The sequence below is a fragment of the Electrophorus electricus genome, chromosome 12, assembly GCF_013358815.1.
Source record: "Electrophorus electricus isolate fEleEle1 chromosome 12, fEleEle1.pri, whole genome shotgun sequence".
Classification (NCBI taxonomy): Eukaryota; Metazoa; Chordata; class Actinopteri; order Gymnotiformes; family Gymnotidae; genus Electrophorus; species Electrophorus electricus.
Window position 1 is genome coordinate 2507213 of NC_049546.1, and position 23425 is coordinate 2530637.

Genomic DNA, 23425 nt, shown 5'->3' on the forward strand with positions numbered 1-23425 from the left:
TAGATCTTTGGTATATTGGGCTCTAACCTGCTGTACTGTACTAGGATATTCTATGAGTAAACGACAAAGCACTTTTGTAAGTCGCTCTGGATAAGAGCATCTGTTAAATGCCGTGAATGTAACTATAAATAAGACACTATGCATAAAGACAACTTTTTAACCTTGTTAATGTGTCTATGTGGCATTTTATATATATATATATATATATATATATATATATATATATATATATATATATATATATATATATATATATATATATATATATATACACTGCAGTTCCAAAGCCAAATATATATAAAAGCAAGCATAGCTGAGCATTTTGGCTTTGGAACTGCAGTGTACCAATGACAGTCTCAAAAACAGATTTAGACAGCCAAAGTTTCATATGATCCTGTTAACGTGTGAGAACTTGTGGAGTGAGACCTTCCAAATTATTAGCATCATAAATGAGGAGTAGCTTTTGTTCTTTTCAAATAATGGCAGAGATGTGCTCTGTTTTCAGTTACAAAGTTGCGAACAGAGAAAATGTGCTTGCCTTCATGAGAAACAGTACATTTCAAGTTTGCCATATATTAACAATGCAATGTATGCTTGCAAATAAACTGCAAATTTGTGTCATAATTCATCATTTGTTTTTCATAAATTCAAAATTTGATAAAGGCTATTTGACTAAAAAAAGGGTATACTCGATAAAATAATTTCAATTATCATGAAAGTGGTCTTTGTGGATGCAAACTAACATAAAATTCATATGAATGAAAAACAAAGGCAGGAAGTTTATGTAACATGATTTGATTTTAAAAACGTATTTAGCATTTAATGTGAATTATTTTTACTAATTGCTTTAACATTGATCATGTAGTATGAGCAGGTCATTTGTGTTGCTTGGTTCATAAACGCCATAGTTCACCTCGGAGATGATCAAAGAACAAAAGAAACTGATCATTCTTTCCGCTGCTGTTTCTGAATGCAGAAGTTCTTAACCTGCGTGATATTGTTTCTTCCAAAGGTTAACGCTAAACTCTTACGAGGCTGTCCAGGGGACAGCGATAGGAGAAGTAAGGGAGGGCTTCATTTTTCTGAACTGGAATTGGGCCAGGACCAGAAGGTCTTTGGTTGCACCATTATAAGAAAACCTTGTGGGAAAGATACATATATAGAGGGAGATATATAGCCTACAGAAATATACGCATGTTATGTTTTTTAAATTATGAATGTGCATGAACATTTTCGGCGAGATTCACGATTTGCAACGTAAAACGATTTAAGCTGTTTTTGAGAAGGCGTTTTTGTTGGGGATGGAGTGGTCTTGTTGGATAGTGTGCTGCCAAGTAATTTTAAGAAACCCTTAAAGCCGTTAAAGGTTTGTGTCACTGGGCAGTGCACACAAAGATCGTGCTCATTGCTTACTTCTAAAACTTTTTCCCCTCTGTATTTCCCCTGAAGTTTTCCCGTTCGGCAAATAACGTTTACGTTAATTGTATTGCGACTTAATTTTCTGCTAAAAACATGAGTGCAGCGCCTCCTTTGTTTCAACGTTGCACTGGAAATCTAAACTCGAGCGCACAGTCCATATTATCTTGATTGTCAGAATTTAAATCTTTAAGTCTTTGGCCTTGATATTGATATATGTGCTTTATAGTTTCACAGTACCTCGAACTGAATAGTTGATGCAGTTAAGTCAAACATGCTGAATATTAAAGCGATTATGAATTTATGAATAATTCACAATGTTTTATACCTACTTCCGTCCAAACACGAACTAATATGTGTTTATACAGGATTGCATAAATCACAATTTTAGTCAGTACTCTCTCTTTGGATTGCATCCATTCATGTAAGATTTTCATAATCAAATTATAAACAATAAAAATGATTGGGAATTAATTAGAAAATGATCATGACGAGAAAAACTACGATTTAATAAATCGGCTTGAGTCTCGGTTCTGATTGGTACTTTCCTCAGCAGAGACCGTAAATTTCTGATTAGCTCCAGGTGACCGATATTACGAGGGTTTTTAAAAGGTCTTTGGTGTGGGTGGATGAGTATGATTATCATGGGGACTCTGAAGAGAATCGTTTTAGTTTTGTTATGCCTCTGGATAAACCAAGGTTTGTTAGCGGTCATAGCTTAACTCATATGTTTGCATCTCATGTCTAGTTCTAACCGATTTTGACTCGTTGTTTCGTAGCGCTCAGCTCTCCGATAAGAGCACAGTCTGGTGAGTCACAGCTACGCAAGCCTGCCGTGAGATGGCGCAAATCCGAAGGTTCGCCATACACTCTTTGTTCTTTTTAATAACTGTGTACACTGCACAGGAACGCTATTTCTTTTTGCTGATCTTTCGCTGAACGGTCAAACGGATTAAGAGCAGACGAGTCATAGAACTTTGTGGGGTGGCTTGCATTTTAAGGCTAATGCACATGCTGTAAAAGCTCAGTTTAGTGTATTAGACTTCCAGTTACTTTGCATACTGGTTCTATCGAACTGACTTTGCTTTAATTTGCTTGTGTAGATTCAGCTTCTCTCTTCAGTAATTCATCTGTTGGTGCCGTTCAGTCGAATGGCTCGGCTAAAGCTTCAACTGTGGTGGATATCTTGTCTATACTATTAACTCTGGGATGTATCTCTGACCATGTGGTGGCACACAGGTGCAGACATGTGCTTTTTACTTGCCCTTATGTCCCATATTAAGGCCCTATTGCTTCTAACTTGTCTGGTTTAGTTTGGGCCATGGTTTATTGAATGTGTTTCAGTTCTAAACTGATGTAAGGAACATCCTCTGTTCCTAAAGAGAATACATGTATGGGGTGGGTGCTGATGGCTACTTTACAGCTAATCCAAACTTGGTACATTTCAAAGCTTATTGAAAAGGGCATACTGTAACAGAAATGCTGCACTACTACATGGATTGTATCTACATATTGTACATGTATGTTTAGCTTCCATTGTAGTGGGAAATCTCACTAAAAGCATTTTAAAATGTGCATTTTTTTTTTTTCAGTCTACCTTCAAGCTTTGTTGGCTGATCAGGAAAATGAAGGTGGTTCTGGCTCATGGGAGGTGGTAAAGCTTGAGAAGCTCATTGCTACAGCAGCCCCAGAACCTTCTGGTGGCAGCACCACTGTGCAAGGCCCGGTTACTCCAGCTGGCCCAGGCTCTAGCTCTGGAACAGAACCTTCTGGGGAAGTGACTACTACAGCAGCCCCAGAACCTTCTAGTGGTAGCACCACTGTGGAAGGCCCAGTTACTCCAGCTGGCCCAGGCTCTAGCTCTGGAACAGAACCTTCTGGGGAAGTTACTACTACAGCAGCCCCAGAACCTTCTGGTGGTAGCACCACTGTGCAAGGCCCGGTTACTCCAGCTGGCCCAGGCTCTAGCTCTGGAACAGAACCTTCTGGGGAAGTGACTACTACAGCAGCCCCAGAACCTTCTAGTGGTAGCACCACTGTGGAAGGCCCAGTTACTCCAGCTGGCCCAGGCTCTAGCTCTGGAACAGAACCTTCTGGGGAAGTTACTACTACAGCAGCCCCAGAACCTTCTGGTGGTAGCACCACTGTGCAAGGCCCAGTTACTCCAGCTGGCCCAGGCTCTAGCTCTGGAACAGAACCTTGTGAGGGTGTGAACCCCAGTGCAGGCTCAGTTGCTCTGGCAGGCCCAGAACCTTCAGGTGGCAGCACCACTGTGGAAGGCCCAGTTACTCTGGCAGGCTCTAGCTCTGGAACAGAACCTTCTGGGGAAGTGACTACTACAGCAGCCCCAGAACCTTCTAGTGGTAGCACCACTGTGGAAGGCCCAGTTACTCCAGCTGGCCCAGGCTCTAGCTCTGGAACAGAACCTTCTGGGGAAGTGACTACTACAGCAGCCCCAGAACCTTCTAGTGGTAGCACCACTGTGGAAGGCCCAGTTACTCCAGCTGGCCCAGGCTCTAGCTCTGGAACAGAACCTTCTGGGGAAGTTACTACTACAGCAGCCCCAGAACCTTCTGGTGGTAGCACCACTGTGCAAGGCCCGGTTACTCCAGCTGGCCCAGGCTCTAGCTCTGGAACAGAACCTTGTGAGGGTGTGAACCCCAGTGCAGGCTCAGTTGCTCTGGCAGGCCCAGAACCTTCAGGTGGCAGCACCACTGTGGAAGGCCCAGTTACTCTGGCAGGCTCTAGCTCTGGAACAGAACCTTCTGGGGAAGTGACTACTACAGCAGCCCCAGAACCTTCTAGTGGTAGCACCACTGTGGAAGGCCCAGTTACTCCAGCTGGCCCAGGCTCTAGCTCTGGAACAGAACCTTCTGGGGAAGTGACTACTACAGCAGCCCCAGAACCTTCTAGTGGTAGCACCACTGTGGAAGGCCCAGTTACTCCAGCTGGCCCAGGCTCTAGCTCTGGAACAGAACCTTCTGGGGAAGTGACTACTACAGCAGGCCCAGAACCTTCTAGTGGTAGCACCACTGTGGAAGGCCCAGTTACTCCAGCTGGCCCAGGCTCTAGCTCTGGAACAGAACCTTCTGGGGAAGTGACTACTACAGCAGCCCCAGAACCTTCTAGTGGTAGCACCACTGTGGAAGGCCCAGTTACTCCAGCTGGCCCAGGCTCTAGCTCTGGAACAGAACCTTCTGGGGAAGTGACTACTACAGCAGCCCCAGAACCTTCTAGTGGTAGCACCACTGTGGAAGGCCCAGTTACTCCAGCTGGCCCAGGCTCTAGCTCTGGAACAGAACCTTCTGGGGAAGTGACTACTACAGCAGCCCCAGAACCTTCTGGTGGCAGTACAACTGTGGAAGGCCTGGTTACTACAGCTGGCCCAGGCTCTAGCTCTGGAACAGAACCTTGTGAGGGTGTGAACCCCAGTGCAGGCTCAGTTGCTCTGGCAGGCCCAGAACCTTCAGGTGGCAGCACCACTGTGGAAGGCCCAGTTACTCTGGCAGGCTCTAGCTCTGGAACAGAACCTTCTGGGGAAGTGACTACTACAGCAGCCCCAGAACCTTCTAGTGGTAGCACCACTGTGGAAGGCCCAGTTACTCCAGCTGGCCCAGGCTCTAGCTCTGGAACAGAACCTTCTGGGGAAGTGACTACTACAGCAGCCCCAGAACCTTCTAGTGGTACCACCACTGTGGAAGGCCCAGTTACTCCAGCTGGCCCAGGCTCTAGCTCTGGAACAGAACCTTCTGGGGAAGTGACTACTACAGCAGCCCCAGAACCTTCTGGTGGCAGTACAACTGTGGAAGGCCTGGTTACTACAGCTGGCCCAGGGTCTAGCTCTGGAACAGAACCTTGTGAGGGTGTGAACCCCAGTGCAGGCTCAGTTGCTCTGGCAGGCCCAGAACCTTCTGGTGGCAGCACCACTGTGGAAGGCCCAGTTACTCCAGCTGGCCCAGGCTCTAGCTCTGGAACAGAACCTTCTGGGGAAGTGACTACTACAGCAGGCCCAGAACCTTCTGGTGGCACCACCACTGTGGAAGGCCCAGTTACTCTGGCAGGCTCTAGCTCTGGAACAGAACCTTCTGGGGAAGTGACTACTACAGCAGCCCCAGAACCTTCTGGTGGCACCACCACTGTGGAATGCCCAGTTACTCTGGCAGGCTCTAGCTCTGGAACAGAACCTTCTGGGGAAGTGACTACTACAGCAGGCCCAGAACCTTCTGGTGGCATCACCACTGTGGAAGGCCCAGTTACTCCAGCTGGCCAAGGCTCTAGCTCTGGAACAGAACCTTCTGGGGAAGTTACTACAGCAGGCCCAGAACCTTCTGGTGGCACCACCACTGTGGAAGGCCCAGTTACTCTGGCAGGCTCTAGCTCTGGAACAGAACCTTTTGGGGAAGTGACTACTACAGCAGGCCCAGAACCTTCTGGTGGCATCACCACTGTGGAAGGCCCAGTTACTCTGGCAGGCTCTAGCTCTGGAACAGAACCTTTTGGGGAAGTGACTACTACAGCAGGCCCAGAACCTTCTGGTGGCATCACCACTGTGGAAGGCCCAGTTACTCCAGCTGGCCCAGGCTCTAGCTCTGGAACAGAACCTTCTGGGGAAGTTACTACAGCAGGCCCAGAACCTTCTCATGCTGCCACCACCACTCTGGCAGGTGCAGTTATGGCTAATGGGTCCAGGTCTGGAACTGAACTGTCTGAACATGTGACCCCTTCTGAAGGCTCAGGTGAGGACATGGGATCAGACAGTGGCTCTGAGAATGTCAAGTCCACTGCAAATTCAAATGGATCTGCTCCTTCTGAACCCAGTCCCTCAGTGAGGCCTAGCTCTCAAGGTTCTTCTGGAAGCATCAACCCTCCAGCAGGCTCAAATGGGGCTAATGCATCTGAGCCTAGTATTCCAGAGCTATCTCTGCAAAGTGAAGTCTTTCCTGTTCATTTGAATCAGTCTACTCCATCTACAATGTCCAGCTGCCACAATGACTCTTCTGATCTGGGAACCACTACAAATGGTGAGACTGCTGTCTGCAAAAAGCATCTCTGTAATGCCTATCTTGATGTTAATAAAGTCCCCTGAATACCCAACAGTGCCTTCTGACAGTGAAGAGGTCAAAGAGTCTACTGGTTCTATAAACTCCTCTGTAAATGGTGAGAACTGTGTGCTTGTTCAAGAACCAGCTGGGCAAGTTTAACTGAGGTGAATGGTTGTTGGTGGGTTTGATTTGTTCAAAAACAAATCTCAGCTGTGCAGATGTAGGCCACTGTCTACACTCCAGTACCATCACTGGCTCTTCTGACTCCATCTCTGCACATGTTGACCATGGCTACTAACATGGCAATTGCCCCTCTACTTTCTGCTCTTAACCTCAATAGCTGACACCTGGAGTAAATGTTTACTACTTCCATGTTCACATTTGGGTGATGCACAAGGTGGCTTTATATGCATGTGGGTCCTTTCAGGGCACAGGCCTGATCACAGGATTGTTGGGCAAATTGATCAGGAAAAGATGAGCTTCACTTGTACTACTGTGAATAAGGTTGCTTTGTGTCTTGCATGCCAGTCTTCTACTTTTCAACCTGGAAAGGGATCATGCCCCCTATAGCATGACATTTAATTGGAAACTTCTGCTTTTGTACTTTCTCTTCTAGGGCTTCTGAGGTCACTGATTGCTGACTTGAAGAATGAGGGTTTCAGCTTGGTGGATCCCCATCAACTCATGGTCTGATGTCCAGCTCCATTAGGTTGCCTAAAATTGAGCATGCAAAGGAGTCTTTACATGAGATCTGGCTGACTTGAATAATGAAGAATAAAAATATGCGATTGCAGGCACTGACTTTGTTCATCCTTTGTATCTTGACTGCCTACTGAGCTGCAAACTGAAGGGCAGCACAATCATGTGAAGTTGTGCAGGGTGAGGCTCTGTTGCCCAAATAATGGGCTAAAACTTCAGTTTTGGCTCCCCCTTCATTAAGGAGGGGGTCACTTGCCTTGTACCATCCCTGGTTTGAATATTTCCACCCATAGCTTGAACTACCTTTTTAGACACATGTGGGTTTTTTTTTTTTGCAACTGCCATCATACTTCATTAAGACTCCAGTGTTTAAATGGGGTATAATGAGTCCCCTTAATCAGGTGTTGTGAAAGGATTGCAGTCACCCTTGCATTGATTTGTCAATCTATTTGGCAGCCTTTGTTTGGCCACTTTGCAGCCCAGCCATACAGAGCAGGTTTTTCCATCACCAAGCCTTCACTGTTTTGAGATTTGATGCTACCAAGTACATTTTCCCAGTGTTCAAGTAACCGATATAATTGGAAAATGAGACTGCAATAAATCTTGCCATTTGTATGCCTGGTATCATCTGAAGCCATCTGTGGCCTGGGCTTAACTTTGCAGGTTTCTGCTTTGTAACATGCAAAAGATTTGGCCCTTTGTCTCACAGGAAGCTACCCTGGTGCTCATGCAGTCTCTTGTAATCTCAAAGCTTGACTACTGTAACTTGCTACTAGCTGGTCTTTCTCCAAGACCATCAGACCACTGCAACTTGTCCAGAATGCAGCAGCAGGACTGGTCTTCAATCTTCTGTCCACTGCTGTGCTCCCTTCATTGGCTTGCAGTAGCTGCACGCATCAGATTTAAAACCTTGATGTTTACCTACAAAGTCAAAAATGGACCATCCATACATGTCAATGGTCAATGCCTGATCTGTACCTCGAGAACTTTGAACCTCAAGTATGGCTTGGCTTGAAACACCATGCTTCAAGCATCGAGACTCTTCTGTCCTGGCTCCTAGACAGTGGAATAAACTTTGGCTTGTCTGGGCAGCAGAGTCCCTTGCAGACTGAAGACCCATCTATTCATGGAATATTTAAATGACCACTGACCCAGCACTTGTGTTGACTAACTGAAACTAGTATTTATTACACTTATTAAGATAGACCTTCTAGGCATCAGCATTGATCCCTGCATTTCAACAGTATTCTAGTTCACTGATATCTTGGGCTCTAACCTACTGTACTGGCTAGGATGTATTTTGAGTAAATGACAAAGCACTTTTGTAAGACAGTCTGGACAAGAGCGTTTGCTGTCATAAATTTAAATGTAAATCTACCAATCTCAGGCATGACTAAACGACTAGTACGTGGGTGTTTTTGAGAAATTTGCATGGTAACATTGACTTCACAGTGTATTGGTTTCCTGCTCCGTTCCACTGTGGCTGCTGTGCAGTGCACAGTTTAGCCAGTATCACTACATAGCTTAGTCCCAGTACATTACACAGTGGTGGAGTGATGTATGGGAGATGAAGCATACGAACCCGCCAGGCTCTCTAGTGATGTGTGGATGGGTTTGTTGTGAAGAACTGATCTCTCCTTCATTCCGTTTTCATCCTCCTTCACCTCAGCCTTCTCCATGTCTGTCTGTGATCTGTGCAACAGTACACGCAGTATGGATCCACTGAGCTAGTCAGAAACATGCAGCACAAGCATTCTACTAATGAATGTGTGACACGCACACCACAAGTCCAGCATCTCACCTGTACATAAAAGGGGTAACTGTGGCTGTGTTGGGCTGGCTGTGCTGTAGCTGTGGCAGAGGTTTCTGCACGCTGACTGTGTCACTGGCTGCGTTATTGGCTATATTATTGTCTACTGACTGAGCAACGTTGTAACTTCTGTTCTGACCGTCTTTTTCTTCTGACGATGTTAAACTGGAGGTAGAGCTGTTTTTATCTGTCGGACAGTTATGCAATGGCACAACCCCTCCAGCCCTAAAACTACAAGGTTGCTCCCTTCCTCTGCCACAAGGGGGTGCCACTGTAGCTTTCACCACCCTTGAGCCCTTGCCAAGCTGTGCTGGTTTTGGTATACCACTCTGGGATGAAAAAGAGCCTTCTTTCTTAGAATGTTTCCTGCTTTTGGATCCTTTGGCTAACTTTCTGGCTTCTTCTCTTCCATCCTGAACCTGGTCTTGGTCTGTTCCAGAAGAGCATCTGATGGCCTTCTCCTTCCCATTTCGCTTGTCTTTATCGTTATCAGCAGCTTTGCCAGAGCTCACCGTGGGCCCCAGAGCCCTACCCAGCGTCCTGTGGGCCATGCTCTTTAGAGCCAGCTTTGGGCTGGAGCTGCGCAGGCTGACAGGCTGCTGGTTGCCCAGGTTGGCATCATGAAGAACATGACAGACACTTGCTCCATCAGGATCTGGGTGCATGGCGGCTTTGGGGTCTTCCAGAGCAGCAGGTCGGCTGTTGAAAAGCTTCAGTTTGTCTAGCATGGACTGCTGGGCAATGAGTTTGGCAGGAGCCACCAGTGTGACGGAGGAGGAGTGTTTGACGGACGGCGTGGAGGAGGTGGCACTGTGCCTGGCACTCAGGGACTTGCTCCTCCATCCTTTGGTGCTGGTGGTGTTGGTGGTGGAGTCGGCAGCTACAGTAGTGCAGCTGGGTGCAGGAACAGGAGAACTATAAGACCCCACTACAGGAGATAAACCCGCTTCATCTGTAGGCGGAAAGACGACAGGGAGAAAGATTTGTGTATCGTTCTGCTACAGAAAGGTTACACTCTTACTGTGGACTTACTGCCGAAGTTCACAGACACTACTCAAAATAAAATACAAGTAAACTCAACATGAGCGATATAAAAATAAGTTTTAAAAAAACCAACACAAAAACAAAAAATTCACAAAACATTAATATATAAGTAATTAACTCATAATAGAAAAGGTCTTTAAAATTACCCAGGTAATTCACAACTGAAAAAATCCAATCCAACATATGAATCACAATTCTAAGTCCAGCATCTCAGCTCACAGCACAGATGTGTACTGAGGTTTTCTAAGCTTTTCTACAGCTCTGTAGAACCTGATAAAACTGTAAAATGTTTATCCAAGCAATAAGCAGAGTGCAGCACACTGACCCAGAAATATATTACAGTAAACAGGATGAGGTTGACACACTTTCTCGGTCTGTCAGTAACCACCTGTAAGACAAACTTTTATAGGAGTCACAGATCCAGCGATAGGGCAAATATAACTGCCAGTAGTTTAAAATTCAAACCCAGACTACTTGTGGGTGTTTGTGTTTGTTTTGAGAGTTGAGGAGGGGTTGCTTCTCAACTGAAAGGGAGCTCACAAAATGCTGCCGCGTGATGAAACATTTCATGAAATGTCTGAGGTAGGATACACTTTAAAGGTTAAGCCTTAAACGTACTCACTGTTCTGTCTCCTTCTCTCCCTCTCCCTCCATCTTTTTCTCTCGTTCCTCCTCTCTTCTTTTCTGTTTTATTCCTTCTCTCTCCCTTTCTCTCTGTCCTGTCACTTTGAACTGTGTCTGACTGTATGCACAAAGACTGGCTTTAACTTCAGCATTAGTTTAATAGAATATACAGGTTAATCTGTTGAACAATTCGGCCTTCACGGCAGGGCGCGTAACAGCATTTTTCAGATTCAGTCATTCTAACCTACAGAGCGACTTTATACCCACTTGCTATTCTGTCAGATCTCCATGCACTGTAACGGCAGTGTCTGTTCTCTGAACAGCAGCATTACAGAAAGGCGATATCATTTAAAAACCCTCTAAAGAACAGTGGAGTCTTCTGTTAGGTATGCAGTTACACAGACAGCCATGACAGCACAACTACTGTACATTAGAAAGAGGTTGTCAGAACAGGAGAAGACACAGCACAAGCCCAGACCAACGTGCTCGCGGCCTGCCTGACCACACCATCTGGCTGGCTTCTGCCCTCCACACGTTCTGGGGGACAGATCCACACCTCCAGGCTACTAGAGAACAAAGGTGACCAGGTGCAACTGAGCAGCACAGGTGATCAGAACCAACAGACACAGAGGAGACAGATGTCTCATGCTTACACACCAGGTGTGTGTGTTTGTATGTGAATGCCATCTGTGAACACATCACTAACTGCACCAATGTTGACAGTTTAGTCATTATGGATAAATTATCTTCTCATTGTGTACAGCTGTTCATGCCATCTACTCAAACACACACACACACACACACACACACACACACACACACACACACACACACACACACACACACACACACACAGTGAAAACCAGGACTCTGGGACTGTGGAGATGTGTGTGGTTCTATATGTCCACATGTGCAGTGGGAGCTCAGTGGTAAGTAATCAGAAGGTTGCCAGTTCAAGCCCCATTGTTGCCAAGTTGGTCCCTTAACCCTCAATTGCTCAAGCTGTATTCACACGTAATTTAAGTTGCTTTAGATAAAAGCGTTAGCTAAATGCCATAAATTGAAATGCATGTGGTTTCTGGTGTACCTGTGTCCTGAGCGCAGTCTGCTCTTGGGGTTCGGGCTTTGTCGCTGTGGTTTAAGCTCTGACTGCGTTTGTTGTGCACTCTCTGGAACCTCCTGCTCTCAGCGGCTGTTCCTAAGGCTCGGAATGAGGGACCCGGCAGTCTACACACACACAGAGCTTTAGACAGTGACAATGAGAGAGAAAGTGTGCAGATGTACATCACACGTGGAGCTCTTCTATACTCATGTCCATTATAACACATCCTCTCAGTGCAGCTAAAGGACAGATACCTTTCTGTACTAATGGCTTAAGTAAACTCTCCTAATTATATAAAGGAGCCTTAGTTTCAGTGTTTGTATTAACACCACTATATCATAACAACTCAGCTATTAAAATGTTTGATATGCCTCTGTAGCCTTGAAGGTATTAACATAACATCACCACTAGAGGGAGGACATGTCTAATAGATCACTATTGGGCCATATCTGTCATGAGGTCCCGAAACCTATGGACATAGACATTTATTTATTTATTTTTCACGCGTATACACACACACACACACACAAGAAGGAAGGCAGTCCTGCATTGTTAGGCAGAGGTGGCGATATTAAAGCTGACCTAGTAAACAGACTGCTTGAAAGCTGTTCTCTGAGGGGAGCATCTGGACGAAGACTCAGTGAGCCGCAGAGTTAGAGCACAGAGCAGAGATAGAGCACAGAGATAGATCACAGAGCAGAGATAAAGCATGCAGATAGAGCGCAGAGCAGAGATAAAGCATAGAGATAGAGCACAGAGCAGAGATAAAGCATAGAGATAGTGCACAGAGCAGAGATAGCGCACAGAGCAGAGATAGAGCACAGAGATAGAGCACAGAGCAGAGATAAAGCATAGAGATAGAGCACAGAGCAGAGATAAAGCATAGAGATAGAGCACAGAGATAGAGCGCAGAGATAGAGCACAAAGATAGAGCGCAGAGCAGATATAGAGCGCAGAGCAGAGATACAAAAGAGATACAGAGGCAAAGAGAGTAAACAAGGAGATCAAATGAGTACAAGTGACAGTCTTAGAGTCACTGTGAAAGAGCCCACAGGACATGGAATGAGAAAGCAAAAACATACAAGCAATTAGAGATGGAGATGGAGGGATAGAGAGAAATCATGAGAAAATGATGTGTGAAGAATGAAAATCCTGTTACATGGCAACAGTGTGTACTGCCACAGCACATACAAGCTGGGTAGTTGTGTGTCTGTATCACCGCATCAGTTAATTCTGTTCAAACAAATCAGAATTCACCAGCAGAATCAAATTCAAACTCCAAACATGAAGGTGGAATACAGCAGTGGCAGCACCTGGACTGCGTTTCGGCCACGGCCGCGGGCCCTGGTGTCCTGCTGCCGTGTTGAGTACAGGGGGAGGCCTGGACATCGGGCCCAGCAGACGGGTGATCTGGCTGGGCTGCGCCGGAGCTGCCCTGGGCCTGGGGACTCTGCAGAGCTGTGGCCTCCTGGTTGAGCTGCTTCACTGCAGCCTGTTGTTGTTGTTGTTGTTTATAGAGAGACAGGTTGAAGAACAGGCCCAGAATAGTGTTCAGATTGCCACTGCGGATCTCTGGGAGTAAATAACAGCAGGAGACTGTCAGGATGTGCTGTCAGGATGTGCTACACTTTCACACTCTCCTGTGCTGCTAACGTTATTCACCAGCAGTTACAAAGAGTCTATGTGACTGTGGGGAACTTCTGAACTAAGGGCTCCAGACACACACACACACACACACACACAGACAGTTTTTTCTATCTTTTAAGGACGTGAAGTCATGTATAGTCATACATAGTCATACATAACCTCGGTTTGATATGAATGATCTCATCTTATACGTAAGCCTAATGTACCAATGAGATGAAGTAGGCGTGTATGAGCTGAATGCAACGTACCAAAGTAGTAGCAACAAAAAGACAAAGCAAAACTTTATAAAAAACCAGGCATAGAATTAACAGGATTACCAAACGATCTGCAAACAAAACAAGCTTAGCTTCAGCTACCCAAAAGTTTTTCCTTTCAGTTAAAAAATGAAACATGCAACTTTATTTGGTTAGAACCATTTTTCAGTCTTTACGAGGTTACCCTTGTTGGCTCTGGATAGATATTTGTTCTCAGAATGTATAACCTCACACCTTCACACACACACACACACACACACACACACACACACACACACACACACACACACACACACACACACACACACACACTCCCCATCTTTCTCTCCTTCACATACACACATTCATCTACACACCACACTTACCCTCAGCACAGAGTCCCTTTATATTCACCCCTTTGGCTGCCAGAAAGCCGAGACAGGCATCTATGTTCTCAATCTGTAACACACACGCACACACACAAACACACGCACACACACACACATGCACACACAAACACACAGACACGCACACACACACACACGCTCGCGCGCACACACACATGCAAGCACCATTTCATTAGTGTCACGATTATCTAGTCATCCAGCAGATGTCGTACTGTAACACCTCCAAAGCCCCAGGAACAAAATACAGCATAACTGTAACATACTGTATCTTACAGTTGAAGGCCTCGGTCTGGCAGATGGGCCCAGAATGGCCTGGAACGGCCTGGAATGGCCCGGAACGGCCCGGGGCTGTTCCCAAAACTGTATGACATTCCCACCCCCTCGTTCCTCTTAAAACTGCGTCGCAGAAGCTCACATTTAAAAGCTGCCATTGGCCCAGTGAGTCCTCGCGTTAAACTGTGTTCTGTCCCAGCAGGAACATGGCACTGTGTGCGCCTAATCCCAGAATCTGGAGGGATTCCAGAGAACGTTAAGCCAGCCTGCTGCTTACCCCCTCCCAGCGCTAAATGCACAGTAATACCCTGAAACAAACTAAGCTTACCATCTCAGAATGGCTCTGGGGGTAATCGTTGATATCAGCAATCTTCTCATTAGCTTGAAAGAGGCAAAACGGAAGAACGTGAAAGGGTAAAATGAATGACAAATTGATTTGTCATGTCAAAGACCTCATGATTAAAACAAATCTCATTGGCTAACTGTGGTACAGCCGAACCATCACGCCAGGTCATCTCCTCATCTTCTCAGCTCCTCATTCGTTTAATAATAAACCAAAATATACAGGAATGATGGGAAATGGCATTTTTTTCACAAGTGACACTGTTTTCTACCAGTTGGTGCACTGAGAGGAAGTACAACATCCTGGTAGACTTAAAGTACTTATTTGTAATACAATGACTATAAACAGTAGCAAAAGGTTAGCTACAAGCAAGAACTAAGTAATACCAGCATGCCAGGGTACATCAAGATTTTTGAGGGAACTTTACCTATGACCTGGATGATCTCAGCCAGCAGAACGCCGTCCGCCATATCCTGTCGAAGATCCTTCACCAAGATCTTATGGCCTGACTTTGCCAGGTAGTGGTTTGCCCACTCCGTGTAAATCTGTCCATCCAAAAAAAGAAGGAAAGAATGACACTGCTCACTCCTAAGTCAAACATGCCCGGAGCATCCCACACTTAGCGCTTCAAAAATGGTCCTTTCTGTGGAGCGGGTGAATAAGATGAGACCTCTGTCCAAGCCCGCGACATCATGCTCAGAGACACAGAGACACAGAGACGACTCTCAGCTGTGCCAACATCCCCCAGGACAGGGTAACTTGACAACAGCAGTGTCTCCCTCTTCTGAACTACTTTACTAACCCACACTCACAACCCTAACCCTAACCCTAACACTCTTATAGTTATACCATTAACACTAACCCTAACACTAATCCTAACCCTAACCCACACTCACAAACCACTCTTATAGTTATACCATTAACACTAACCCTAACACTAATCCTAACCCTAACCCACACTCACAAACCACTCTTATAGTTATACCATTAACACTAACCCTAACACTAATCCTAACCCTAACCCACACTCACAAACCACTCTTATAGTTATACCATTAACACTAACACTAACCCTAACCCTAACCCTAACCCACACTCACAAACCACTCTTATAGTTATACCATTAACACTAACCCTAACACTAACCCTAACCCTAATCCTAACCCTAACCCTAATCCTAACCCACACTCACAAACCACTCTTATAGTTATACCATTAACACTAACCCTAACACTAACCCTAACCCTAATCCTAACCCTAACCCTAATCCTAACCCTAACCCACACTCACAAACCACTCTTATAGTTATACCATTAACACTAACCCTAACCCTAACCCTAACCCTAATCCTAACCCACACTCACAAACCACTCTTATAGTTATACCATTAACACTAACCCTAACACTAACCCTAACCCTAATCCTAACCCTAACCCTAATCCTAACCCTAACCCACACTCACAAACCACTCTTATAGTTATACCATTAACACTAACCCTAACCCTAACTCTAATCCTAACCCTAACCCACACTCACAAACCACTCTTATAGTTATACCATTAACACTAACCCTAACACTAACCCTAACCCTAATCCTAACCCTAACCCACACTCACAAACCACTCTTATAGTTATACCATTAACACTAACCCTAACACTAACCCTAACCCTAACCCACACTCACAAACCACTCTTATAGTTATACCATTAACACTAACCCTAACACTAACCCTAACCCTAACCCACACTCACAAACCACTCTTATAGTTATACCATTAACACTAACCCTAACACTAACCCTAACCCTAATCCTAACCCTAACCCACACTCACAAACCACTCTTATAGTTATACCATTAACACTAACCCTAACCCTAACCCACACTCACAAACCACTCTTATAGTTATACCATTAACACTAACCCTAACACTAACCCTAACCCTAACCCACACTCACAAACCACTTATAGTTATACCATTAACACTAACCCTAACCCTAACCCACACTCACAAACCACTCTTATAGTTATACCATTAACACTAACCCTAACACTAACCCTAACCCTAACCCACACTCAAAAACCACTCTTATAGTTATACCATTAACACTAACCCTAACACTAACCCTAATCCTAACCCTAACCCACACTCACAAACCACTCTTATAGTTATACCATTAACACTAACCCTAACACTAACCCTAACCCTAATCCTAACCCTAACCCACACTCACAAACCACTCTTATAGTTATACCATTAACACTAACCCTAACCCTAACCCTAACCCACACTCACAAACCACTCTTATAGTTATACCATTAACACTAACCCTAACACTAACCCTAATCCTAACCCTAACCCTAACCCACACTCACAAACCACTCTTATAGTTATACCATTAACACTTACCCTAACACTAACCCTAACCCTAATCCTAACCCTAACCCCCACACACAAACCACTCTTATAGTTATACCATTAACACTAACCCTCACACTAACCCTAACCCTAATCCTAACCCTAACCCTAACCCACACTCACAAACCACTCTTATAGTTATACCATTAACACTAACCCTAACACTAACCCTAACCCACACTCACAAACCACTCTTATAGTTATACCATTAACACTAAACCTAACCCTAACCCTAAACCTAAGCCTAACACTAACCCTAAACCTAAGCCTACCACTAACCCCTAACCCTAAACCTAACACTCAAAAAGCAAGAACTAAGTAATACCAGCATGCCAGGATACATCAAGCTTTCTGAGGGAACTTTACTTACAACCTGGATGATCTCAGCCTGCAGAACGCCGTCCGCCATATCCTGTCGAAGATCCTTCACCAAGATCTAAACCTAAGCCTAACGCTAACCCTAAACCTAAGCCTACCACTAACCCCTAACCCTAATGCTAATCCTAACACTAACATTAAACCTAACCCTAGCGCTAACCCTAACCCCGATCCCTAACAATAACCATAACCCTAACACTAATCCTAAACCTAACCCTAATACTAACACTAACCCCTAACCCTAATCCTAACACTAACCGTAACCCTAACCCCTAACCCTAACACTAACCCTAAACCTAACCCTAACACTAACCCTAATCCTAAACCTAAGCCTAACACTAACACTAACCCTAAGCCTAACACTAACCCTAAACCTAATCCCTAACCCTAACACTAACCCTAACACCTAACCCTAATCCCTAAACCTAAGACTAAAACTAACCCCTAACCCTAACCCTAACAGTAACACTAAACCTAACCCTAGCACTAACCCTAACCCCTATCCCTAACACTAACCCTAATCCTAACACTAATCCTAACACTAACCCTTAACCCTAATCCTAACAGTAACCCTAACCCTAACACTAACCCTAAACCTAACCCTAACACTAACCCTAACACCTATCCCTAACACTAACCCTAACACTAACCCCTAAACCTAACACTAACCCTAACACTAACCCCAACCCTAACCCCTAACCCTAACACCAACCCTAACCCTAACACAACCCCTAACCCTAATCCTAACACTAACCCCTATCCCTAACACTAACCCTAACTCTAATCCTAACACTAACAAATAAATGTATTACTGATGTAAAGTAAATGTAAAGCTCCTTCATATAAATACCTAAATAATAAGTTGTACATTAAAAAAGTAATCCATTAAAAATCCCATAATCAAATTATAAATTCAACACTTAGAAATTAAAAATTCTTATTTCACAGAGAAACTACAATATAGTACTTTTAAAAAAAAAGATAAATTGTTTGAAACAGAACTGTGACTACCCAAATTCTTCCCACAATTCACTACTACCCACTACTGATATTCACATGACATGTAAAAATATCCTGGTCAGGGCAAACAGTTTGTCCAGTATCACCAGGGAGGCACATCTGCATCCAGCCTCTACTCACGTACAGCATCAGGGTCATTTACTTCTTCCAGATATCATGTAGCTGTGGAGTACCAGCACTGGGGGGCAGCACAGCTTATATAGTAGTTACACAGAAGTCTGCATATGTGGCCTCTGGAACTCTCATCTTTTCACAGGCCTGGGATCAGCTCAGCCTACTATTCTACAGGAGCAATGTCTGCAGATCAGTAATAAATGCCATTACTGATCCTACCCATTGTGTCTGAAACACTGTTGATGAGATTCAATAAAGGTTTATTGTTGCTTTTCTTTTATATTTGATATGTCATTTTTCATTAGTTACGAAAGTTAAAATAAGATCAAAGTTTTTAAATAATATCTTAGTGTCTCAAGTGTTGAAGTGCTGTTTAATTTACAGGTGCAATTTGAATTCAGATTCATGGCTATGAACTGAACTCACAGTTTGGTGTTCTGATCAAACTGGGCTAAGCACAGCCACTGTCTCACCCCCTGTCTCACTCCCCGTCTCACCCCCCTGTCTCACCTCCCTGTCTCGCCCCCCTGTCTCGCCCTCTGTCTCACTCCCCGTCTCACCCCCCTGTCTCACCTCCCTGTTTCACCCCCTGTCTCGCCCCCTGTCTCACCCCCCTGTCTCACCCCCGTCTCACCTCCCTGTTTTACCCCCCTGTCTCGCCCCCCTGTCTCACCCCCCTGTTTCACCCCCCTGTCTCGACCCCTGCTCGCTGTGCCCTTGACCCAAACTCAACTATCAGCACAACTGATTCCGTTCCAGTGTGGCTTCATACGCTGGTATTACTGCCGCTGAAGGGTGATGAACTGAGCCAGTGTGAAACTGGGGACTCCCAGACAGCACTTCAGTGAATGAGAGAGACAGGCAGACAGAGAGAGAGACAGCACCATCAAGAATGAAGAGGAGAGAGACAAACAGACAGAGAGAAACAGCAAAAGAAAGAGAGGTAGAAGTGGAGAGAGACAGATATGGTGAGAGACAGCAAAAGAGAGAGACAGACAGAGAGAGAGACAGCAAAGAGTTTTATACCAGCATCATATAAAGAGGTTTACACCAGCATCATGTAAAGAGGTTTACACCAGCATCATGTAAAGAGGTTTACACCAGCATCATATAAAAAGGTTTACACAAGCATCATGTAAAGAGGTTTCACTAGCATCATTCAAAGAGGTTTACACTATCATAATGTAAAGAGGATTAGACCAACATCATGTAAAGAGTTTACACTGGCATCATGAAAAGAGGTTTACATTTAAAGAGGTTTACACTAGTATCATATAAAGAGGTCTTTACTGGCATCAAGAAAAGAGGTTTACATGTAAAGAGGTTTACACCAGCATCATGTTAATGTATCAACGGACCCTCATGTTTTTGAATGTCAAATTGATCCACACATGCAAATGCACACACACACACACACACCCATACACACACACACACACACACACACACACACACACACACACACACACACACACACACACAGTCTCTGCAGGGGGACTTTATTTCTGAGCTCAGAGGCTCTACATTACTCCACCCATCCTGTGAGAGTAAACTCTGGGCCCCACAGCCCTCTGCTCTGCCCTGCCCTGCGCTGTGGTCTACTGCACAGGCTGCTGCAGGTGTGGGGACCAGTTTATCTGTCTTTGGGAATGTGTGTGTGTGTGTGTGTGTGTGTGTGTGTGTGTGTGTGAGAGAGAGAGAGAGAGAGAGGGGAGATATGTGAGACCAGCCCAGCCCAGAAGGTTTACTACAAAAATCAGAACCCCTGCTAAGAGGCTCAAATGGAGATGGATGGATATATTTGAAGGTGGCCCCTCTGCTCCTAAAGAAAACAAAGCTACCATTCACTTTTATTCCATTTTAGTAAAACTGAGTGACATGAGATATTTAACAAACTACTGGATTTGATTTCCAAGCAGCCAAATGGGTCGTAAACTGCTGTCTCATCCTAAAGTTCGTCCCTCCCTAAAACGCACATGGCACCAGTTTTTACGGCCACGGGTTTTCCAGCTCATGGCAGCAGACGAAGGTATAGAAGTACAATGTTTGGGAACGTGAGCTTGCACAGAACCGTACAGGGACGGAGGTGTGGAAGGAATATGGGAGCATATGGGTCTGCCCTGGAGAACAAGAGCACACCTGAGCACCAGGGTTAAACTGGACATTAGTACTGCATAAGTGCGTATGTTGAAAGCTGGACCAGAACCAGTGTACTGGACCCAGTGAAGTGCCAGAGTGTGGAGTATGGACCCCACATGGCTCAGGGCCCACCTGCTCTGTGGGAAACCGCTACTAATGGAACACTGTAGTAAAACCTCCACTGCCATGTGTGTGTGTGTGTGTGTGTGTGTGTGTGTGTGTGTATGTGGGGGGGGGGGGTGTCGGTGTGGGTATCTGGACGTGTGTGTGTGTGTGTGTGTGTGTGTGTGGGTGGGTGTGTATGTGTGTGTAGTACTATAATGACAGACCAGGCTTCAGTGTTTCATCTTCCTAACCACATGAAGAATGTAGTTCCTCACTGCACCAAGAGCATGAGCAAGAGGTAAAATAAACACACACTTGCACACACATGCACACACACACACACACACTCACACACACACTCACACACACACACACACACACACACACACACACACACACACACACACGTCCAGATACCCACACCGACACCCCCCCACATACACACACACACACATACACACACACACACACACACACACACTGTGTAATGAGGTACAACATAATGTTTGACCAGAACTGTCTCATCTATTCTTAAAACAACATCATATTTTCAGCTGGACTTATTTAGCGGGCATGAAACTAGTCAGGTCTTGGCACACTGGCATAAACAAATGCTGAGAGCACAGAGTGCCCCCTGCTGGACAGCAGGACAGTTTAGCGTACAACTCTTCCACCTTCAGACAAACCCTGTGATCTCTTCATTTTACTACACACGTCTATAATATATCCAGCCACAAATCTACACCGAACTGAATAAACATGTTGATAAAATGACCTTGATTTGAACTGAATCAAAAGTTTGGTCTGAAATAAAGAAACTTCTGTGTGATGGGAACACAATCTGACAGATAGCCAGGGCAACAAATGTCACTTGGATTAATTCAAATCACTGTTATACTATTGATTATGCACTAAAGGAATTACATACTTCAGTGTCAGACAGCTGGGAAAAGTCCACAGTTCTGAAAAAAGCATCCTCATATGTCAAAAATTATTAAAATACACCCAATTAGACACACACACACACACACACACACACACACACACACACACACACACACACACAGTATTGATTGTGAATCACCACTTTCTGGCCATGAACACACACACAATGCATTTCATTATATATATATATATATATATATATATATATATATATATATATATATATATATATATATATATATATATATATTTATATATATATATATATATATATGGTATATTACAAAGAAATCTATCTGTGTTCCACAAAGAGACAGCATCAAAACACTCAGTGCTAACCACCATCTCCAACAAAAGCTGGAGGAAGCGTGTGGAGCCCAAACCTGGGGGTCTGTTGCCGACGCCGTGGCCGGCTGGTTCTTCCTCCACGCCGCACGGGTGCTTAGGCTGTGTCTTGCAGTGAGGGGAGACTTCAGCAGGATGAGGGGGGGGTAGTGGAGCTCCCGTCCCTGGCCTGGGGACTGGAGCATGGGCAGAGCGCTGCACACCGGCTTGGGTAATCCCGACTTTAGCATGGCTGGCATCTTCCTCTCCCCCACGGTCCCAGAGTGGTCGCAAGACTGTGGTATGCTTACAGGCTGACATGCACACACATACACACATGCACACGCACACACACCCTCCTACTGAAGCACAACTTTGAGCAATCGTGCACACTGGCTAAACAGCTGGTGCAAGTGAGTGGACTGCTTCAGAGACACACACACCCACCCACACACACACAGACACACAGACACACATTCTAAAAGACCCCACAAACAGCAGCTAAATTAACTCCAGTTTCTCGACCAGGTGGTGTTTTGTTCTTTGCCAGTACACTCCTGCTAAGCATATGAGCAGAGTTCTGGAGGTCTTCACCACCTGCTCCTAACCACAGCTCACACTGGTAGTAAAGAGCAGACTAGCTCAGCCCTGCCAAACTCCCTCAAGGGGCGTTCCCTTCTGATAGAATGTCCAACATCGCCAAGGAAGCGTGCGCTCAATAGCTGCGTAACAGGCTCTCCAGTATTAACATGCAATCTGTCTGCCAGTGTGGAACTGGCCATCAGAAACAGGCGCAATAAGGCGAGCAGTCTGGCTTGGAAGGGATTAGATGCGCAGCGAAGAGACAGAAGTGAGGCAGAAGTGTCTCTGGAGAGAACACAAGGCTGACACTCCTGAGCCACACACTGGGCGTCCACCAAGCACCTGGGCCTCACACTGGGTGATTGGTACAGGGGTGCAGAGACCCACAGGCTGCATGCACACATTTTGTGCAGGGTCAAACCAGTTCACATCATTACAGACTGCCATTTACCATGATTCTGCTCCTGCAGTCTAGTTCCTGCCTTAAAGCAGAGATGAAGGTCTTCAGTAAGATCACGACCTTTGAGCTTGACATGGGACTGGAAAATCCTGAGGGCAATTTTGGTTAACCAACAGTGGCAGTGTTTCAATGTAAGCACATGAGGGGGTGGTAGTCTGCTTTGAGGTAGGTGTCTTAACTTTTAACAGAAATCATGTAAATATTTAGATGTCCAGTGGACGCGCCTGAAATAGTCGTAATTCCAGACAGTTGGTTCCCTTGCCTGATCACCTCCACGGTGATGAGAGGGCCATTGAGAGAA

The 23425-nt window shown here is 45.2% G+C and overlaps 2 protein-coding genes across 5 annotated transcripts in view; both read right to left on the minus strand.

Annotated features, from left to right (window-relative positions):
- nav2b (neuron navigator 2b) overlaps positions 1–22692 on the minus strand; it is a 76577-nt gene extending 53885 nt beyond the window's left edge. For both annotated transcript variants that reach the window (XM_035531995.1, XM_035531994.1), the window contains exons 1-8: positions 22142–22692; positions 15068–15185; positions 14626–14678; positions 14004–14076; positions 13051–13309; positions 11723–11862; positions 8959–9919; positions 8740–8849 (exon numbers count right to left, since the gene is read on the minus strand). In XM_035531995.1, the coding sequence (XP_035387888.1) occupies positions 8740–8849; positions 8959–9919; positions 11723–11862; positions 13051–13309; positions 14004–14076; positions 14626–14678; positions 15068–15185; positions 22142–22342 (1915 nt within the window). In that variant the 5' untranslated portion in view covers positions 22343–22692. The remainder of the gene's footprint in view (positions 1–8739; positions 8850–8958; positions 9920–11722; positions 11863–13050; positions 13310–14003; positions 14077–14625; positions 14679–15067; positions 15186–22141) is intronic.
- Positions 2706–7246, minus strand: LOC118242265 (melanoma-associated antigen E1-like). Of its 3 annotated transcripts, none has more exons than XM_035531998.1 (3): positions 5325–7246; positions 3735–4880; positions 2706–3614 (listed from the first exon to the last, which is right to left on the minus strand). In XM_035531998.1, the coding sequence occupies exons 1-3, from the start codon at positions 5956–5958 to the stop codon at positions 3034–3036; spliced, it is 2361 nt and encodes a 786-aa protein (XP_035387891.1). In that variant the 5' UTR covers positions 5959–7246; the 3' UTR covers positions 2706–3033. The 3 variants fall into 3 exon arrangements, with proteins under 3 accessions (XP_035387891.1, XP_035387890.1, XP_035387889.1); XM_035531997.1 differs by having other exon boundaries at positions 2706–3506; positions 3615–4880; XM_035531996.1 differs by having other exon boundaries at positions 2706–4880.
- Positions 22693–23425: the final 733 nt, after the last annotated feature.

Bases quoted from the DNA above. Each gene is read 5' to 3' on its own strand.
- LOC118242265 (XM_035531996.1), bottom strand. From the start codon at position 5,958: ATGCCACCAGAAGGTTCTGGGCCTGCTGTAGTAGTCACTTCCCCAAAA. The intron at 4,881-5,324 runs GTTCTGGGCCTG...TGCCACCTGAAG, and splicing joins AGTGGTGCTGCCACCAGAAG to GTTCTGGGCCTGCCAGAGCA.